This window comes from Plecotus auritus, assembly GCF_963455305.1.
Source record: "Plecotus auritus genome assembly, chromosome: 8".
NCBI lineage: Eukaryota > Metazoa > Chordata > Mammalia > Chiroptera > Vespertilionidae > Plecotus > Plecotus auritus.
In genome coordinates, this window is record NC_137782.1 from 79,184,631 (window position 1) to 79,205,272 (window position 20,642).

Below are 20,642 nucleotides of genomic sequence, written 5' to 3' on the forward strand. Positions count from 1 at the left end.
CACTCACAAGCACACATACGCTCCCTCACACATGCTCACCCACTCACACTCTAACCCTCACTCTGGTACTGACTGCCGTCATATTAGACTCCTCTATCATGGTTTATTTTTGATATTTTTCCATGGTAGAAGATCTACCAGTCAAGAATGTGACAAACTAATTTTCATGATGTGCTCGTCATAGATTTAAAAGTCTTCATGTATATGGCAATAGTGTTTGTACAAGTGTCTGTGTGTGTGGTGGTGGGAAGTTGTGGGCATGACAAAAACAGGCTTTACCTAAAAACAATTGAATTTATTGTCTCAAAAAGCCTCCACTTGGCCACACCGCAAACAGGGCTGTAGCCACCAGTGTGTGGATCCTCATGCACTCTCCAGTTTCTTGCCTTTTCCTGTTCACTTCCCCACACCTGGATAGAGGAAAATTAATAAGGAAAATGTAGACAAGTAGCTTGTTGTTAGCTCTGATGCTAGAAAGAGGAAGTCTCTACATTTCTTCACCAAAGGGAGATGGTAAGTTTCTGGATGGGTGATGCTTTGATACTGTCCACATGTTCAATTAGGAAGAGAAATAAAGAGGGGGTGTGCTACAACATTATCAATGACCATTATCCAAAGGTCTGACCAGAGCAGAAAATAACCCCACCATGCCAGGGGTGAAATGAAAGGCTTAATGGAATAGCTGACTTGCTCAACTATATACATCATTTGATGAGTAGCTACATCAGCGTGGCATGATCCTTGCTGGAAGGGGAATCAGAGTGGATGGAGCAATTAAGACATCAACCTCCTTTCTAAGACTCAGTAATTTAGTAGAACACACATAGCTGAGAAACAGAAGCACACTGGCAGAGTAACCCAGGATCAGATGACATAAAAAATAGACACAAAACATGCAACCTGATTCCTTATTGAAATGTTAAATGGAGGTGGATAAAAAAGGGTCAAACTGAGGAGAGGAGGATTTTGAAGAGGCTAGTTTTAAGCCTCTACGAGGAGGACAACTGACAACTTGGTGAGGAGAGAGATCTATCTAAGGCCAACCTGGGCATGAATTCAGGTCAGAAGGGAGGCCAGCAAACAAACTGGCTCAGGTCAGCACAACACTTAGCCAGAGGTCATGAATGATGGGTTAGATGAGACGCAAGAGGGAGGGCAGCCAGGGAGAAGTGTTTAATGCCTTCTGAGGTGACTCTATATCTGATAAGATGGCATAAATAAGCTGTTAGGAAAAGACTTAGAGATGAGAGCCTTTCTAGGACAGAAATACAAGGGCTCAGAGAAAGGATTGGTATGTGGGGGCATATTGCATAAGGGGAGGTAGTCAAAGATAAACCAACAGGTAAGGGGCTGAAACCACGAAGGTTGGAAAGGAATAGTCACAAAGACTGAAAGGAGAAAAAGGAAATTAACTGAGTAAAGATACTGCAGGGCACTTGTAGCATCTTCATTCTACCTATTATAGTGAAAGGAGGGCATTTGAAATCCTTGGGTCCTTCGGAAAGCTTGACGTATGACCAATGTGCTCTGTTATAGAGCTGTCCTAATCACAGCTAAAACAGAGGATGTCCATGAAGGCCACTGGCAGATTGGGCACTTTTTCAGGCAGCACAAATTAGTCTGACAGAATCCAGCAGGCAAAGACCCACTCCACACCACCATACTATAAGTTCACATGAAGCCAAACACAATCTGAAATACTTTAATCACCTCACAAATAATGAGGCAGACCCACATTTACAGGTTCAAGAAAATGAAGCAAGGAAGTGATAAGGATATTTTATTGGTATGCTAAGATCTATTTTTATTTTATTGTAGATATTTAATATGTTTGCATCTTTCATCTTAGAAGTCTGCATTTTTCCAGTTTCAAAGCAGTTAGCTACTGAACCCTTCATAGTCCCTGACTGCTTTAATTATGTTCTTAATAGATCTCAAAGAACATGCAGAGTTTTTCACATTCTCCTCCCTAGAGCCTTGTCAAATGTGAGATCAGCCACAGAGCCTCATCCTGAGAGTTGAGGGTCAGATCCCAGACCTCAGGGGCCACATGCCGACTGCCCTGAAGACAAAATGGGCTGGTGAACAGCGGGACATCCTGGGTGTCTTGAGAGTGCTCAGACAGACTCTTTCTTGAATCTGATGGAAGTTTCAGCTTATGAAAGAAGACAAGTTGGACTGCTGGTAATGTTCGCTTCTCTGGAACAACGATGCACCTGAATTCACTTAAAGCACGAAATCTGGTGACATCAAATTGTGTTCGTGGAGGAGGTGTGTTTAGAGACCTAACGTGTGGATAGAAAACTCGATCTTCCTTCATAAGGGCTATGTGGGTGTTCAGAAGGACCAGTGACTGACACTGGTCTAGGCCAGAATCATCTTCAACTCTGACTGTTGTGTAGAGCAGTAACTGAACCTCTGCCAGAGAGGGGATGTTGACTTCCATATTTCCATGGAGAAAGTAAATCATGTCAACCATGGTATTCTGGAATTTGGATGACAACCAAACTCCATTTGACAAAACTAAATCAGAAATTTCTGCTTTCCAATCAAGAGAAAGCTGGACCAGATCTTGCTGGAGCAAAGGGTGACTTGAGCAGGCAGTGGCGTCAGACTCAGGCATCAGGACACACAGAAGGTCACGGCATATTTGTTGACAGAGGTTTTTGTTGTAACTAAATACAGTAAGCAGGAGACTCTCTGCAGAGCCCAGGAATCGAATGCTCTGCCCACCAAAGCCAATTTGAATCTCCCGTAGACCTGAGAGAGATAGAGCATGAAAAATGCCCATGGAGCCCAGGTGGGTGTCTGTCAGGACTAAAGCATATAAAGTTGAAGGAAGCAGGAGCAAACACCCTGGCTGGGGGTCAGGTTCTGTGCAGTTAGCAACAGCAAGCCAGTAAATGCCTCTGACTTCATGCATGTCGACCAAAAGTCCTGGTAGGAAACAAGCCACATGCTTGAGAAAGTCTTTTAAAGGGCACTCTTGAAGTTTCAGCAGTTGATCTGGGAATTGCACAAGGGTCTGCTTAAATGCAGAGATCCTTCCAGCTTCTTCAGATTCCAGGCGGACAACTGAGCCTGGAGAGGAACCTGGTACCTCTGTGGCTGTGAGGCCTGGCACTCTGTAAGGACCCACGCTCCCTGATGGCCTGACGGCCCCTGCCTTCTCGCTGGTGCTGCTGCCAACCTGATCTTCTGCAGGAAGAGAATGAGATTCTGATGATACCCAGTGTGACGTCAAGGGCATGTGCTGGGGTAAGTGCTTCACCAATGGCAGTCTTCTGATGTATGTTGTTACTTGGGAGGTGAGCCCACTGGGGTCCCACAGGCTCCCCATGTGCCTGGCTTGGCTGATAACCTTTGTGCCAGCCTGTAGCAGGTGACTGCTAGTACCTTTATAAAGGTTGGAGAACCTGTGGTAAAAATATCCCAATCTACTGTTTCCTTCTGTCCTGATATTTATCGGTGAGTCTGGAGGGCTAACTTTTTTAGAAGCTAACTCTTCCTCAGTGTGCTGCTCACCACACAACTTTGAGGCTGGTGAACTCTGAAAAATGCTGGCAGATACACTCTCCTCACTAGAAACACTTTTAGAGAAGACACAATAGAGTAACTTGCTTTGCCTAGACTGTTTGTTCCCACTATTTATAGACACTTCTCGGCATGTATGTTGCAGCAAAGTCCAGCTGGATTCAATTTCCAAGCTCTGTTCATCTTTATGAGTCATCAACTCACTGAAATTTTCTGATTTAACCTGAAAATGTTGTGCATTGCTGGTGTTGTTTTCATTAAGAAGAGAGATTTTAGATAGACTGAAATCTTTTGTTTGACAACCACCTGTAAGACAACTAGATTTGCAATCACTGTTCTGCAGCACCTCAGGTGCTGAGGGCTGATCCCTTGGGTGGTGGATTCTCTCTCCTGATGCTGAAGAGAAAATTGTAGAGTCTGAGATGCTCCAAGTCATGGGATCACTCTGGTGGTTGTTCTGATCCACCTCCCTCCTCTCCTTTCTGGTGCAAGGGTCAGTGACATCTTTGGGCAGCAGCGGGGCAAGATACTCTTTCTGTTCAATATGTCAAAAACAGTTGAAATGGGGATGTGGTAGCAACCTTCGTGATTCTTTTGCACATGAAGATTCTGGCAGTCATTGGTTTCATTGTGTGGATTGATTCAGAGGTTAAATCAAAAGCCTAAGCCATTCATATTGATTAAGACATGATTTAAAAATACATGATTGGATTCACATATAGAACATCAATTTCCATATTATATCTCTAATAAATTGATGAGTAATTTTACAGAAGTACCTTGTATGGAATTGATCTACAGTATCCATTTCCTGGTCTAATATTTCATTCACTGTAAAATAAATCCTAAGTCATTTGGGTCAGTTTTCAAAAGGTCAAATTTAGTTGTACAAATGAGTCCATGACCATATGTTCAAAATGAGGGCATACTTAATGAAAATACGACAGCAAGGCCAAATAAATTGACAGGTATTCCAACCTGAACCCTACTTCTCTTGCCTCTTGGTTCATTTTATAAGATTCCTTAAATTTATCTACCTAGTTAGATTGCTATTACCATATTTACACACCAGCCTTGTCAAAGGCCAGCCACTATGGATACAAAGAAATGAAAGGCAACAGCCTGCTCTTCACCAGGTTATCGGCTAAAGAGATGGATGTCCAGAGGAAAATAATGCCATGACTGGATGATTGGAAGGAGAACATGTCAGTGGCCAAAGTCAGTTAAGCCTACTGTGGAACACCTATGCTTCCACCTCTCACTCTCTGTTCAGTGATTTAGAAACACCATCTGTAAGATTTATATCACCTAGCAGTTTTTTTTTGTGTGTGTGTGTGCGCGCGCGCTTTCTTTAGGAATGTATGGGAAGGACAACACTCTCAGTGGAGAAAAATACAAGTAAGCCCTTAGAAATCGTATGCCCAATAAACCTGGGTTTGACAATCGAATAGTGAAATAAGCTAATCAACAAAGAGTTATTTCCTTTGTACTACTGCCAACTCAGTCTATAAAGTAAGCAGGATTTTAAAATATTGAGAAGTACTCAGTTTCATTTCTAAACACCATATATGATTCTGGTTATATAAATCTGCCTTTCAAATGCAAACCAAGAGAAAGGATACTGTTGCCAATGAAAAACTAGGCAAAGCGCCTCCACCACAGCTACATGCCACTCAAAAAAAGTCAAAGCAGTTTTGAATCTGCAGGAGTCCATTTAATTTTGAGTCCATAGAATAGCTTGCCTTCCCTATTAGCCATTAATCTCACTGCGACTTCAAAGTTCTAATTATGCAACTAAACATTAAGAAAATTTAATCACATGAGCATGCCATAATTTAAGGTAACCATATCAATCTGAAAAATCATTACCTACCTCATATTTTAGCTTACGTTGAATGGTACCATTGTGAAGTTTCTCATTATTCTGAAAAGAAAAGGAAAAGTCCTCTATATTAAATTATAGTGTGTTCATAGAAGAGAAAAAAAACCTGATTTGATTAGAAATATTTATGGGAACAAAATTCTAAAGAAACATACTTGCTATTCAACAATGACAATCTTTCTATAGAATTTATATTCCATGGTAAACATGACTCTATCGATCCATCTGCCTGTAAGAGAACTGAACCATTTATTCTGAATCTTAAATGTCTAAGAATAATACTAAAAGCAAGGTTTTCTGTAGCAGGGCCTAGGAAGGCACATGGGCACTCTTTAATTACTGTCAGCTGAACCCAAGGCGACAGGCAAAGCCATGACCTGGGAACACGCCTTGCCAAAAGGGCAAGGGTGTTGTCAGCTTGAAGTGGTTTTGATATCTAAATCCAGCCTAGCACCAGGAATGCTCAGGGCCTACTCAAGAATGTAAATAATCTCCTTTTGTCTTGACCTTTTGGTGAAACTTCCTGGTACTTGGGATATAAAATAAATTCCCTGGATTGGCTTTGGGTCCCTGTCCCTGTCTCTCCAACAGAAGAGGATGGTGGTCCCACCCAGTCCCAGCTTTTTCCTTCTATCTCTGTGTCTTGTCTCTTTCTTTTATTTCTCAATCCCCAGCCACCCCTACTCAGGAACTGGACCCGCTCTCTAGCTGCACTGGACGCGGAAAGAGAGAAATACCTACAGTTTTCCTTAGGACAATTCTTAAAGCTGCATGATAGAAATGCAATGCTTATATGTTTATAAAAATCAAGTTGCAAATATGTATTTTCTCAAAGGCAAATTTTTTTCTGCCTGAAATATTCATCAAGCAAATTAAATACTTAGAGAAATTGGTTGTATTTATTTTTATTTAAAATTTTTTTCAATTACAGTTTACATTCAATATTATTTTGTATTAGTTTCAGGTGAAATTGGTTTTATTTTTGGAGAAAATAGAAAAATGTTATATGTAGACTTACTATAAATCAAACAAAGTAAATAAAACATTTTAGGAAACTTTATATTCACTTAAGAATTTCCTCCAGAAATTCAAAACTTTAAAATAAATAAACTTATTTTGAACTCATACTATTTGTAAACTATTAGGCTCCACCCAATATTTAATTTTTCTAGAACATTTGCATCTCAATTTTCTCACTGAGAAACAGTAACAAAAGATCCCACCACCACCACCAATAACTTATTGAAAGCTTGTCTTAAAAATGCATGACTGCATTACTTTGGTTCCCTCAGCTCACCTTTGCCATGTCTGCAGATACACTGTTGTCATTGCAAATCACACGATGCAAATCCTGAAGACGCCTTTGGACTTCCTCTTCAATGTAAGCACTGACCCTGGGAACAGGGAGACAGGGGTACTTGAATACTTCTAACCACACAGAGCATTTGAGATACTGTTTTTACTATGCCCTTAATAACAGGAAACAGGAAACCCACTGGGGAGAGAGCCTGCAACTCATAGGTCTATGTTCAACCACTGAGCCATGCTGACAGGGCAAACTTTCTAATTTTAAATGCCAAATATAACAACGCTGGACCTTAAACATTTTTCTACTTTCTAAGAAATCTAGAGCCATGTGTTCACTATTGTGTTTTCTCCAAATGAGAGAGAACTGACTGGGTAACAGAATCTTGAGAATGGGAGGATGACTGAGTGATCCCATCCAACTCTCTCAGGGATTTCCTTTGGAACCCCTGCTACAAGGTAGGGGAGAATCACAGACACCTGTTTCTGAAGGCTCCCAGCCTCCAACCACGAGTCACTGATTCTGAGACCCAACACTTCATGCACTGAGCCCTGGTTTCCTCACAGAAGACAGTGATAGTTATCACTCACACCACAAAGTCATTTAAGAGGATTAAAGTAAAAAAAAACACCAAAAAACAAAAAACAAAAAACAGTGAACAAGTGAACATATACTATTCCGATGAAATAATGTCTTGCATTGTTCCTGTTCTATCCTTTCTCTCCAACTGGGTTATGTACACCTGGCCAGGAGACACTACACTTTAAAGAGCTCTACCTTCCAAAATGCCTGTCCCAGAACCAAGACAGAGGAAACCAGAAACAGTTGACTTTTGAGCCATTTATCAGCTGAGTAGTTCATACCTCATAGAATGCAGGTGAAATTGAATGAAATACAACCATTAATCCAGAGAAACCAGGGAGACTACAGATTTTTACTTCTACCTAAAATCCTTCCAGTGGTTCAGACTGCTCAGATGGAAGTCTTACTCTGCTCTAGGCTCTCCTTCCCCAGGTCTGCAGACACTGATTAGGTGGATTCATTTAAATGAACTGTATGGCATGTTTTTATCTTACCACATTAAAAAAACATCTGATTTCACCTTTCTAAGCACATGCGTAGTTCCATAAATATTTTTTGTAGAACTGACCACAGCAAAATGATTTTCTGAAATTCTAGGTAAAGAGATTAATGTGATAGGTAAGGTAGGCCAAAAGAATGGAGTTAGGATAATAAAGTGCAGTATTTATCTTTCAGTATTGAAAATAAAATCATGTGCAACTGAACCTGAGCCAAGGCCACTTACAAATGCATTGCCTCACTGGACTTTTAATTTTTAAATTATCCCAGTGGAATACTAGTATGCAGTCCTAACTTTAAAGGGCTACAGAAGCTCATGATATTCTGAGTACATTTTGATATGAAGATACTTATCTCCTAATACCCAGGGCTCAGGACTGTCCAGTTTGAAATGTCCCCATGACATAGATGGGTTGAGAAAAATAATCAAGTTCCTTATAGCTAAAGAATGATTGAGTCAATTTATCTGAGGGTCTAAGCTACAGAGCAATTGACAATGCCACCCAAGTTGAAAGTCAGTTCGTTATAGTAACCATCAGGTATATATGTATGCTATTTATGATCATTCTGAATATACTGATATAGCTTTGGTAACAGACTTCATCTATTTGTAATCATGACTTCTATAAATTAACTGTCAGCATAAGGTCCTTCTTCTTGGTACAATTCAATTAATGCTATTTCTTTGTTCCTCTCAACTTGGCCTTGCATCACTACCTTCTTGATGAGCTGGTTTCCCAGGACCTTTTTAGTTCTGTCTTCTCACAAAAACTACTTGCACCAGAATTACTTGGATTTAGCTGGCCCGTTTCCAGGTCATTGGTTCCCTTTAAATGATAACTCAACCCACCATTGGCCAGGGAGCGGTTGATGGAGGCAAAGCACATCTTAGGGTCATGAATTACTTGTCACCTTCTAGAGAGCCCTCCATATGTAAAATGGCCAGCCCTAACCGGTTTGGCTCAGTGGATAGAGCGTCGGCCTGCGGACTGAAGAGTCCCAGGTTCGATTCCGGTCAAGGGCATGTACCTGGGTTGCGGGCACATCTCCAGTAGGGGGTGTGTAGGAGGCAGCTGATCGATGTCTCTCTCTCATTGATGTTTCTAACTTTCTATCCCTCTCTCTTCCTCTCTGTAAAAAATCAATAAAATATATTTAAAAAATAAAAATAAAAGAAATAAAATGGCCAATAAGAGGGACAATGACTCATTGAATCACATCAGAAATGTCCAGTACCTGGCGTCCATCAGAGGAACCAGGTGAGATTTTTCAGCATTGGATGACAAGCTGGAAGTAGCAGCCTTTCCCTCCAAGGTACCAAAATGCCCTTTCTGAACACCATCGACTTCATAGATCTTCTGCTTCAACTGCTGGATTTCATGTTCCAACCTACAGAGATGGAACTTACATGAATTCATTCATTAACAGTATTTCCTGAGCATCGTCACTGATTGGGACAATGTTCTAGAACCCCTGGGGGATCCAGACAAAAAGTCTGTGCAAAGAGCTTTACCATCTAATAGAAAATGTGCCACATACCTAAAAGATAAAGTATATGGTGTTAATGGGCCACAAAAGGGATTCAGAACAAGTACTGCAGGCATCCAAAAACTGGAGCATTTTATCATCAGAGCAAAGATCCCCACTGTGTTCCAAGCAAATCCTCAGAGGTAAATGTGCAGGATTCTGAGCCCCCTACCCTGCCTTCAATAAAACAGTTGTTTACTATATAACGAGATCCCACTTAATATTTCTGTTTGAGAAAAGAGATCTATACTTTCAGGAGTTTTTTAAAACCACCAATCTTGGAGAACCTTCATGGTCAAGGTAGGTTTAAGTTGAATCTTCAGAGACCAGTGGGAATTTGAACCTTTGGGGATAGTGGCGGAGAGCTGTCCAGGTACAGAAAGCAACATGAACACAGAAGCTAAGCTATGGAAACCAGGAATCCTCTTTGCCTAGGCAGAGGGTGTGGAAAAGGCAAAAAGATGAGAAATCTAGAAAAGCAGGTGGATTATCTCAGGAAACTGATATAAACTGTAAACTGTGGAATCAAACATTTATTGCCCATGATAATGATGCCTCTAATACAGTGGCTCTCAACCTTTCTAATGCCGCGACCCTTTAATACAGTTCCTCATGTTATGGTGACCCTCCAACCATAAAATTATTTTCGTTGTTACTTCATAACTGTAATTTTTTTAAATATATTTTATTGATTTTTTGCAGAGAGGAAGGGAGAGGGATAGAGAGTTAGAAACATCAATCAGCTGCCTCCTGCACACCTCCTACCGGGGATGTGCCCGCAACCAAGGTACATGCCCTTGACCGGAATCGAACCTGGGACCTTTCAGTCTGCAGGACGACACTCTATCCACTGAGCCAAACCGGTTAGGGCCATAACTGTAATTTTGCTACTGTTATGAATCGTAATGTAAATATCTGTGTTTTCCGATGGCGACCCTGCTAGTGGTTCTCAACCTGTGGGTCGGAACCCACAGGTTGAGAACCGCTGCTGTGGAGCCTAAGACCATAGGAAAACACAGATATTTACATTATGATTCATAACAGTAGCAAAATTAGTTATGAAGTAGCAACAAAAATAATTTTATGGTTGGGGGTCACCACAACATGAGGAACTGTATTAAAGGGTCGTGGCATTAGAAAGGTTGAGAACCACTGCAAGTCTAATATGAGGTCAAGTGTCTGTGAGGCTGTTCTGCCACTGACCCAGGCACACTTGAATCCAGGGCCATCACTGCAAGCATGTCAAACTCACAGCTGGCCATAAATGAGGAATGTGGCCCACTGGCCATGAGTTTGACATGCTTGGGCTAGAGGACCAAGTCTGCCAGTGAATTTAGTCCCAGAAAACACTAGACCCAGCTAGGGGGTGTGGCCCATGTGGGGTGTTAACTGGGGCAAATTAATGAAATCTGGGTCTCAATGTCTTTAGGTATCAAGTGAGAGAGTAAACTAGTCTCTCCAAATCCATTCAGCTCCAAATATGATGGATTCTAGCTTCAGATGCTAACACACCATAACACTGCCAGCTCTCCAATGTCATCAGCAGCAATTTGACCTCTCTGTCCTAAACATGAAAGCCACGTTGTGAGCTGCTGAAATTAGATTGTGGGGTCACCAGGGTTAGCACTCATGGGTTCCATGGGAGGCAATGACCTGCTTAACTCAGCCTTTCATCTGTCTACTGATTAGCAAGTACTTACTGAGCCTCACCTTGCAGAGCACACAACATTTTCAAAGGGCAAGGGAATGAGCATAAAAGAGTGATGTTAGGGGCCAGGTGGGTGGGCCAGCAACCAGGGAACAATTTTGGGAGTCTCAGAGATCGTAAGGAAAATGAGCCGGATATAAGTAGGTAATTGCCAATGTTTATAAGTAAGATGACACCCAGTGGAGTTGTTCCAAGCCTTCAAGGCCCGGACTGTGGAAAAGACAGAGCAGGGGTTAAAGGGGGCCCTGAAGGCTGAGCAGGATTTATAGGAGGGGTTGGGGCACATGGAAGAGCCGCCTGCCTGGCAGCGGCTCTGTGTCAGCAGACAAGAGGACAAGAGGCTAAGAGACTGGAGGTAAGTAGACCTAGATTCAAGCTGCAGCTCTGACACTTTCCACCTGACACTTGTCTCGAGTGGTAATATAACCACTGGGTAGGAAAAAAAAAAAGACAGAAAATGGATTAAATTTTGCTCACAAACCACCAACAGGCAAAGCCAAGTTCAGTACACTGTTGTCCAATCTGGTTCCACAGGAATTTAATATTTCACACTTGTGGATTTCACGAGTGGTCAAGTCAGGGTGCATGGCAGGCCCTGGCTTAGCCATGAGAAACCCAGAAAGATAAACACTAAAAAAAGCTCAGGAGCATCACAGCCAGAGCAAAGAGCTCAGATTTGTTGGCCTGAATTAGGACTTAGCAAAGTCTACTCCATCCAAACACAGGAAGCTGAAAGCCTCCTCTGTGTGGCTGCTGGAGCAATGTGACATTGGGAAATCACTTCCGCTATAATGGAGTATTAATACTAAATGGCTAGGGAATGAAGCCAGTTGACAAAAGCCAGGGACATCAAGCTAAAAGCTTAGGCTGCATCCCTACTGCACACTGCAGGATACAAATTGAGAGCGTGCTCTCCACTACTTTAAATTTCCTGGGGCTGCAGCTTTGTCTGGCAATTTTGTTTATATAATACACCTGCAGTCCTATTTTTAAACATTCAACCTATTTCTCTGAAGTAATAGCATTATGGTTTTTGATTGCTATTTGTTGTCGTTTTGCCTGCAGGAATTACCAGAGAGTAATTGTAAATAGAATTCACAGTAGAAGCCGGTCATTTGAAAGGAGGTTGTCCTGACCTTTCCAGGCAAAATGATGGATGGAGGCTCTAGCAACACCTCAGAGCAGGCCTTGCCTGCCATTAGCATAGATCCCAGGCCTCTGCCAATGCCAAACTGGGCTCCTACAGGGCAGCTGACTGGGCTTCTGTTGCAGCCCCTACAGGAGGGCTCTGGATGGCAGGAATGCTGAGGTGGGGGCAGTGTTCCACACCCTCCAACCTGGGCTTCAGTTAAGATCACAACTGACCAAAGGTTTGGAGCTAAGAAAATGCACAGACCCCAGATCTCATCCACCCCTCCCTATAAGGGTGAAAGGGTGAGGACACTGTGGCTCAATGATGACAGATCCCGAGCCAGAAATGATGGGGGTGGGGTGGGGAGGGAGGAGAGACAGACCAGAAGGAAGAAAGGAAAAGGAGAAAGGAATCAAGGCTAGAAGCTTTCAGTCTTCTGTATTTATCAAATATCAAAAAGTACACATTCCATAGGTCAGTGGGGTAATGAACAAGGGTTTTGTGTTTGTGTGTTGTTTTCAACTTTAGGCCAATGATTCTAGAACAAGGATCCTAAGGAGGAAGTAAAGAATGTTTAGAGGTATTTTTCTCAGGCAAATAAGCATTTGCCTGCGTACTAGAGAATATAAAAGCTGAAAGAATTATTTTATAAAAAGACAGTGCTAGACACACTGTGAGGGGGAGACAATGCGCAATGGCGTGGCACCAGTGCTATGCATGCTCTCCCTCTCCACATCTCACCTCTCCCGGTCCTTCTCCAGGGCCTCCTGCTCAGCTTCCAGGCTGGCCTGCAGCCCTGACTGCTCGCTGCTGCTGCTGTTCAGGGTGGCCAGCTTCTGCCTCTGCTCTTCGATCTCCAGGCCCAGGGTGGAGCGCCGCTGCAGGGCCCAGTGCCTCCTCTCCAGCCTGGCCACAGCGCGCTCCAGTGCCTCCCTCTGCTGCTTCTCCCGCGATTCCAGAATCTCCTTTTCCTTTTTCCTCACTTTTTCTTCCTGCCGGGCAATGTTGGCCGTGAATTCAAAGGTGGCTTGGAGCTTCTGCAGCTGGCTTGCGTTGGCTTGGTACTGGGCAAGCTGCTCTTCTTTTTCTTCCATTTCTTTTTCTACTTGATAAAGAGTGTTGTCTAAGCCCAGAGGGCCAGTATCGAGGATTTCAAACGCTCTCTGCTTTTCCTCTAACAGAGTCGGCAGATGATTCTGCAGGAGGTACTGGAGCTGGCGCTCTTTATGTTGCAGCCTACACTCTGCTGGCTTTATTTTCTCTAAATCTTGAGCCACCTGGGGGACATATGTGACGTCATCATCATTTTTTCCCAACAACCTAGAGTCCTCCTCATTTTCAGATTTTAACCGTTCTAGGATTTCCTGTTCTTCTTCAACTTCTTTTTTCAGAAGGTCCTTCTGCTGCACCAGGTCCTTCTCCAAGTTGGCTAGCTTGACCAGCTGCCTTCTCTTGAACTCTAAGAAATGCAGCTGAGCCCTTTCCAGCTCCTCGCCGTCCTCATCGCCCTCAGCGCGGGCTTCCTTCACCCGCAGCAGGGACGCCCGGATGCCCTCCAGGTCTCTGCGCTCCTCCTCCACCCGCTGCACCTCTCCGCGCCGCAGGAGCCGGATCATCTCCTGCTTCTCCCGTAGCTGCTCCTCCAGATGGGCCACGAGCATAACCTGCTCCTTTTCTTGCTCCTCCAGCCTCTTTTTTTCCAGTTCCAGCTTGGCACACTGCTCATCCTTTTCCTTTTTGAGCCTGTCCAGTTCTTCAAATATCTGCATCTTCTCGGCCTTCTCGCTGTGGTTGAGTTCCTGCAGCCGCTGGAGTTCCTCTTTGACCCGGAGGAAGCGCTCTTCTTCCTGCTTTTTCTTCTGCAGCTCCATTTCCTGCTGCTCCCGCAGCCTTTCCTCTTCAAACCTCTCCTTTTCGGCAAGCAGGTCCTTGAGCCGGCTCTCGATGTGGAAGCTGCGGCGCTTGAGGCTCTCCTCCTGCTTGCGGATCTGGCGCTGGACGATCTCTGTCTCCTTGCGCTGGCTTTCTACCTCCTGCTGCATGCGCTCCAGCGCCGCCTTGTCAGATTTCTGCTTCTCCTCCATTTCCTCTATGAGTTTCCTGAAATGCACAATGTTGACTGGTCATCATTTGAACACTGTATTCAAATGTTGCTCTCTCCCCGAACTGAAATGCTCTGAAAATGAATATACGATATAAAGCCAAACCCTTCGCTACAATAAAAATGAGGGAGAACTGCATTGCTTTTCATTTCCAATAGCAGGCTGTTTGATTTTTTTTTTTTTACTCTCTAACTGTCCAACATACCATTTGTCTAATCTCTTGAAGTAGCCTCTGATATCATGTCTTTGTAGAGTCTATAAGCATAATGTGTTTTGCATGATATAATTTTAAAAGCCCCCTGAGCTCAAAGAGAAAGAAGCATGCCCAATTTAAATTTAAATGTGAATAATTTTATTCAGCCCAATGGTTAAAATGCAACAAATTTCGTTAACAAGATGGCATTAAACAAAAACGCTTATGCTCTCTTCAATTCATTTGGGTCAAATATCAAAGTCAAGATAATCGACAGTTCATTGTTCCTGCTCAAATAACTACATGCTATTTAGCATTTAATCACTATCTTAGAGAAATTATTAATAACCAAATGGCCCTAAATACTAGCTTATTAATACACAACACTGAATATAAGAGTCTTCATTAGAATACTTAAGTGCACTACTCCAGGGGTTACATGTCATGTTTTGTGCCTAGGAGAACAAACGACCCCCACTGGGTGCTAACTCAATGTCTCAGGGGTGGGATGGCCTACAAAGCAGGAACATGGGTCTATAAGAGAACGGATGATGGCCTCCATCTCAGACCCATTAATGTTCTGTCTTATATGATGCTGGAAACGAATTCATTTGTAACATCTAAACTCCAGATTCTAGAAAATAGTCACTTTGTAAATATTTCTATGGCCTTAGTTTCTACTCAAGTTCTTAGTCCATTTCTTGAGCTGTTAAATAGAACATGAGAAAAAAAGGAGATTTTTATCAAATAATTATATTCAGAACATATAAGAACTCTCCAAATCAATAAATTAACCACACATTCATACAGACCAGAAGAAAAGTGAACAAGGAGTGTTAAGAAGCAGCTTAGAGGGAAATACAGATAGCCAACCAGCATCAGGAAAGATGTTTAAAGGAGGGAGGCATAAGGAAGGGGAACTGTCATTCTTTCAGCTTTTTAAAAACTCAGCTGATATTTTTAAGGAAGATATGTTTTCGAGTTAAATTTAAACAAGTATGTATTTGGCATAATTAAATGAGTGTACTAAATTTGCCTACTGGCTCTATTTCCCCTTTCTCACAAGTATTTGAAAATGAATTATTTAAAAAATTGAAATATGACGTAAAACTAATCAGCTAAAGAAAATGGCCTATGGTCATTAGACATGTAAATAACAGACACAGAGACAGAGGGAGGTATTGAATAGACATAGAAGAAATCAGTGTAGGATAGTGGTCAGCAAACTCATTAGTCAACCGAGCCAAATATCAATAGTACAACAATTGAAATTTCTTTTGAGAGCCAAATTTTTTAAATTTAAACTTCTTCTAACACCACTTCTTCAAAATAGACTCGCCCAGGCTGTGGTATTTTGTGGAAGAGCCACACTCAAGGGGCCAAAGAGCCGCATGTGGCTCGCGAGCCGCAGTTTGCCGACCACGGGGCTAGGACATTAAAACAAGAATCCACAACTACTGTACTAGTGTTAAAACACAGTAACCCATGTTGCTTACCTTTTGCTTTCTAATTTTTCAAGTTCTTCACGCTGTTGCCGCTCAAATTCAAGTCTAATGAAATCAAATGAAAATTAGTCACTTTTCTAAAAGAACTTTTCTCTCTCACTTTTTGTATATTTAGCTATTACAAAGAACATCAGTTATTTGAGTATGATTTTTCATTACTATGGATTAGCAAGTTTAAAAAGTAAACTTAATTCTATGACTATGATTAGAAATTAAACATATAGAAATTAAACATACTTTATTTGGACCTTGAGTTCAGACTAAAAAAAAAACATATCTTACTTAAAGGAAAACAAACAAAACATCATACTACTGAAAAAGCAGAATTAAAGAACACTTCTAAATGATAAGCATGTCTATCCCATGCAGCTTAGTCACCGATGAGTATATAAAAATGGAGAATCTCTACCTTAAACAGATGGGTCCTTTTAAAGGGAAAAGACTGCCAGGGAGGTAGAGAGAGAGAGCACAGAGATCAATTAAGAAAAGAATTGAGGAAAATATCAGGAGAAAAGCAGTAAGGTACAAAAGCCATTAACCATGAACAAATTCAAACATCATTTTTATAAATATCACATTTGCCAATAATTTTTGAAGCAAACACTCCAAAGAGGTAGCTCTGTAGTAGTTTGTACACTTTCTATGATAATTAGAGCATTAATCATAACTGAGTGTAATAATTGGAAACAGTAGTCAAATTCATATTTTCTACTATACAGATAGTTATACTGCAGGAAGTTTGTCAAGATCCTCCTTAACTAGGAGTTACATGAGGCTAGATAGGTCAAGAACAGGTTCCTCACAGTGGTAGCAAAATAAAGGAGGCTTAAGCCATTGGGAATTTTGAAAAAATTCACTAGAATATTGATAACAAAAGTTGACTTTTTCTCAAGTACTAGATTTAATTACTCAAGATTTCACTATTTCTATTAAACAGCATGAACATATTTTCCTGTTTTGGTAGTTGGCAGATACTCTGAAAAGTTGAATTATGGAAAAATTCACCATGGATTTTTTTCCCTTGGATAATGTGCAAGTGCAAATTGACCAGTTATCTTTACAATGAGCTAACAAATATTTCAAATAGCTCTGTTATCGATTTAATGTGTTCTAATATTGAGAATAAGATGTCTGATGGACCTTGTCCTGAATGTTTCACAAGTTAGCTTACTCTGTCTCCCTTGTAAATCCTTAAAATAGCAAATAGGATCTCCAGTTCACAGATTGGGAACCAAAGTTTGGATATGTGAATGGACTTCTCCAAGGTCATAAAGATAAGGTGTGGTGGAGCCAGGATTTGAACAGAAGACAGCCTGCTTCCAAAATACCCTCATTTAATTCATTTTATAAGTAATGCTTACATTTGTGATGTACAATAAAAGTATTAAATCCTTCACTAAAACTTGTCATTTAGGATTATATTTATCCTCTTATCAAATAAAGATAATCTGTAGATTACAGGCATTGTCATCCATGAGAAATCAATCATACATATATGATTTTTGCCAGTTTCCAAGCGCAGCACTTAAATCATTACACTAAGTGGGTATTAACTTCATTCAAGTTCATATATGATCACTCTCTTTCCTATAACAATAAACGAACCTTGGGAATGTTTCCTAGTAGATATTTTTAGACTTTGGTACAGTTTAGTCTTTCTAGAGATACTTATGAAATCAAAAAGAATCCCTGGATAAAACGTTTAAAATCAGAGAATTTCCCCAATGGAATTGTCTTTATTCTCTATTTTTATTTTCTGTGAACAATAGCTCAGTGTGACTGTCCATAGACACTGCTCTGAAAGTTGGGTACCCCAAGTTCGAATGAAAACCTATCCCCTGAGCACTGTTTACAATGTGCAGGCGATGGGCTGGGCACTCAGTATGCAATACCCTCTTTGTCCTCCCAACCCCAGCAGATTGGCAGGTTTCTTATCCTCATTTTATAGAACAGGAAAGTGAGGTTCAGAGCAGGTAAATAGCAAGAGGGAGCACTTGGATCCACGTTTGGTACTAAAGCCAACTACTACCATCGTTGCTAATGAGCTGCATGGTCTCAGAAGGTCATAAAATGTGAGTTTTAATATCTTCAATTCTTGAAAATGACACCCTGAGCATCTGCTATTTTTAATGAGCATAATGTCAGGCACTGTGCTAGGCACAGGGGATTCAGCAGTCTGTAAGGGAAATGTGGTCACTGCACCTACAGGGCTCCCAGTCTGTAACTGTCAAATGAACACATGTGTCACAAGCAAGGACTGAGGAGGGACACAGTGTTATCTCAGAATTGGTAAGTTTGTAGAACCTAGGCAAGCTACCCCAGGAAACCTATATCTAAGCTACACCATTTTTCTTTGGGCATGAAACAGAAGAAACTCAAGAGAAGCGCAATATAACCAAATCTTCTTGGCTTGCTATGGGAGAAGTGGCAAGACATAAAGCTCAAAAGAACAGAAGCAAGATCGTGCCGTGCCTTCAAGTTATATTTAGGACTTTGAACTTGACCCTATGATGATGGTAGAAAAGTGTCTTAGAATAGGGTTGCTGAAAAACAGATAGACCTTGTGTTCTGTAGAGAACAGGTAGGAGGGGAACAATATGAGAAACGAAGAAACAAAGTAGGAGGCTTTTGTAGTCATATAAATAAGAAATGATAGAGGCAGGACCTAGGATAAAGAAATGAGGACATCCGTTGATATTAAGTAGGTTGAATGATAACTGGTTGCATTTTGGGGGTTTGTGATGAGAAAGAAAGAGTCAAAGATGAGTCTCAGGTCTCTGGCCATGTTACAAATTCTAGTGGTTTTGAGACCATTAAATGAGTTAAAATTAACTCTGGATACATAATTTTCACAGAAGTTAAAGAAAATAACAAACCTTACCTCCAAGGACTGCAGCCAGGATCAAATGAAATAATACATGAAAAATACCTGTAGAGCATCTGCACATATTAGGTCCATAACAATCGCCTCTCATTGTTAGGATCCACTGAGATAGGGAGGATAACTGGGGGTAAAGCCAGCTGGGAGATGGGGAAAAACAAGCAGTGGTAGCTGTACTAGTGTTAGCACTCATGGTGGTGAAAGTGAGAGCAGTAGTTAATATCCACTGATGCTAACATCCACTGAAGATTTGGTCTACACCTGCTTCTAGGTAATTTGCATTTAACCCTCACAATGGCCTTGTGTGATATAGGTGCCATCTTACCCCATTTTACCTATGAGAAATGTCCATATTGCTAGTAAATGGCAGCATCAATCTTGATTCTAGAGCCCATAATTTTAATCTCTTCTCTATCCTATCTTCATGAAGGTAATATCAAATTTACACATGTTGTATCTAATGATTCCAGAAGATCATCCAAATTGAGATATCCAACAGGCAGGCGATTCAAAGGTCTGGCAGTCAGGTCTTTATCGAGGATGGAGATAGACTTGGGATTCACCAGGATCTAGACAAGTGAAACCACAATAGTGGGTGAGGCTACCCAGGACAAATGTATAGAATGAGAATAAAGGAGCCAAGTGCAAAGCCTGGAAGTCCACAGACCCTGCAGTGACTGGCAGAAAAGGATAGGCCTTCAAATGAGGTGGGAGTGAGCAATTAAAGACAGAAAGAGAAGACCAAGAAAAGGTAGACATAGGAAAGTAGAGGGAAGGGGGTGCTTCAAGAAAGAGATTGGTAATATGAAATGCTTCAGGAATGTCAATTAAGATGGAGCCCAAGAAGAATTCATTGAACTTAACAACATGGAGGTCATCAGTGACCTTGAAGTAACCTCTGTGAGTTGAGGCCAGAATGCAGTGGGCTGAGGAGTAAAGTGGAGACTGAGAATGTAGATAGGGTAGAGAGCTTTCCTGGTAATTTTAGTTATAAAGGGGAGGTGGTAGTTTTAGGAGAAAGGGAGCTCATTTTAATATCTAGAAGAGACTTATGCATATTTAAATGCTTATATAAACAAGCCAAAAGAAAGAGGGGGTAAAAAATTGGGGACAGGTTGGAGATATCTCAGAGGACCCTGATTGGGCATGAGAAGAAAGGATGAACCAATGGTTAAGAGCAAGGATTATTCTAGCCCAGATCAAATCCTGGCTCCAATGTGACTATGGAACAAGTTCTCAGCCTCTCTTAGGCTCAGTTTACTCATCTGAAAATAGACTCAAAATAACCCTAGTCCCTACCGGGTAGAGGATCCAATAAGAGTACAAACTGAGAAATCAGCAGTTAATAAATATTAGCCCTGAATCCTATAGGATCCATAGTATAAGTAGAGGAAGCTAGCCTGACAAAGGCAAAAGGGCAGTTCAGCCATTGGAACAGTAAGGAAGGAGTAAAGATGAATCTATAGCAGACATGAGATTTGATGGTGTTCTCTTAGGACTTCTGTATTCTCTGTGAGATCAGAAGCAAGGTCCTCTGCTAAGAGTGAGGAGGAAGACTGGTTGGCTTAGAGGCTTAAATAACATGGAGATTATTTATAACAAGTGAATGGACCAGTTTCAGGACAAAAAACATATCGATGGTTCCAGATCGGACTGCCAAGTGGGAGAAACAAAGGACCATCTGAACATTTAGGAAAAGGATGGCTAAAGTGCTGAGGATGAGGACTTAATTAAACAGGTAAGTAAGTGGGGACAAGACAAGGCTAAAGGAAAAGGTAAGAAATCAAAGAAA

At 41.4% G+C, this 20,642-nt stretch overlaps 1 protein-coding gene across 4 annotated transcripts in view; it reads right to left on the minus strand.

The window, feature by feature from the left end:
• The window catches only part of KIF16B (kinesin family member 16B), a gene marked incomplete at its 3' end in the record, with an annotated part of 439,094 nt that overhangs the window by 223,704 nt on the left and 194,748 nt on the right, over window positions 1-20,642 (minus strand). For 2 of the 4 annotated variants that reach the window (XM_080683869.1, XM_080683867.1), the window contains exons 18-23: window positions 16,379-16,411; window positions 15,961-16,014; window positions 12,911-14,269; window positions 9,039-9,191; window positions 6,714-6,810; window positions 5,408-5,458 (exon numbers count right to left, since the gene is read on the minus strand). In XM_080683869.1, coding sequence (XP_080539995.1) covers window positions 5,408-5,458; window positions 6,714-6,810; window positions 9,039-9,191; window positions 12,911-14,269; window positions 15,961-16,014; window positions 16,379-16,411 — 1,747 coding nt within the window. Of the gene's footprint in view, window positions 1-1,969; window positions 2,651-5,407; window positions 5,459-6,713; window positions 6,811-9,038; window positions 9,192-12,910; window positions 14,270-15,960; window positions 16,015-16,378; window positions 16,412-20,642 lie in introns of those variants that run through there. The other 2 variants (XM_080683870.1, XM_080683868.1) reach the window with 2 other exon arrangements.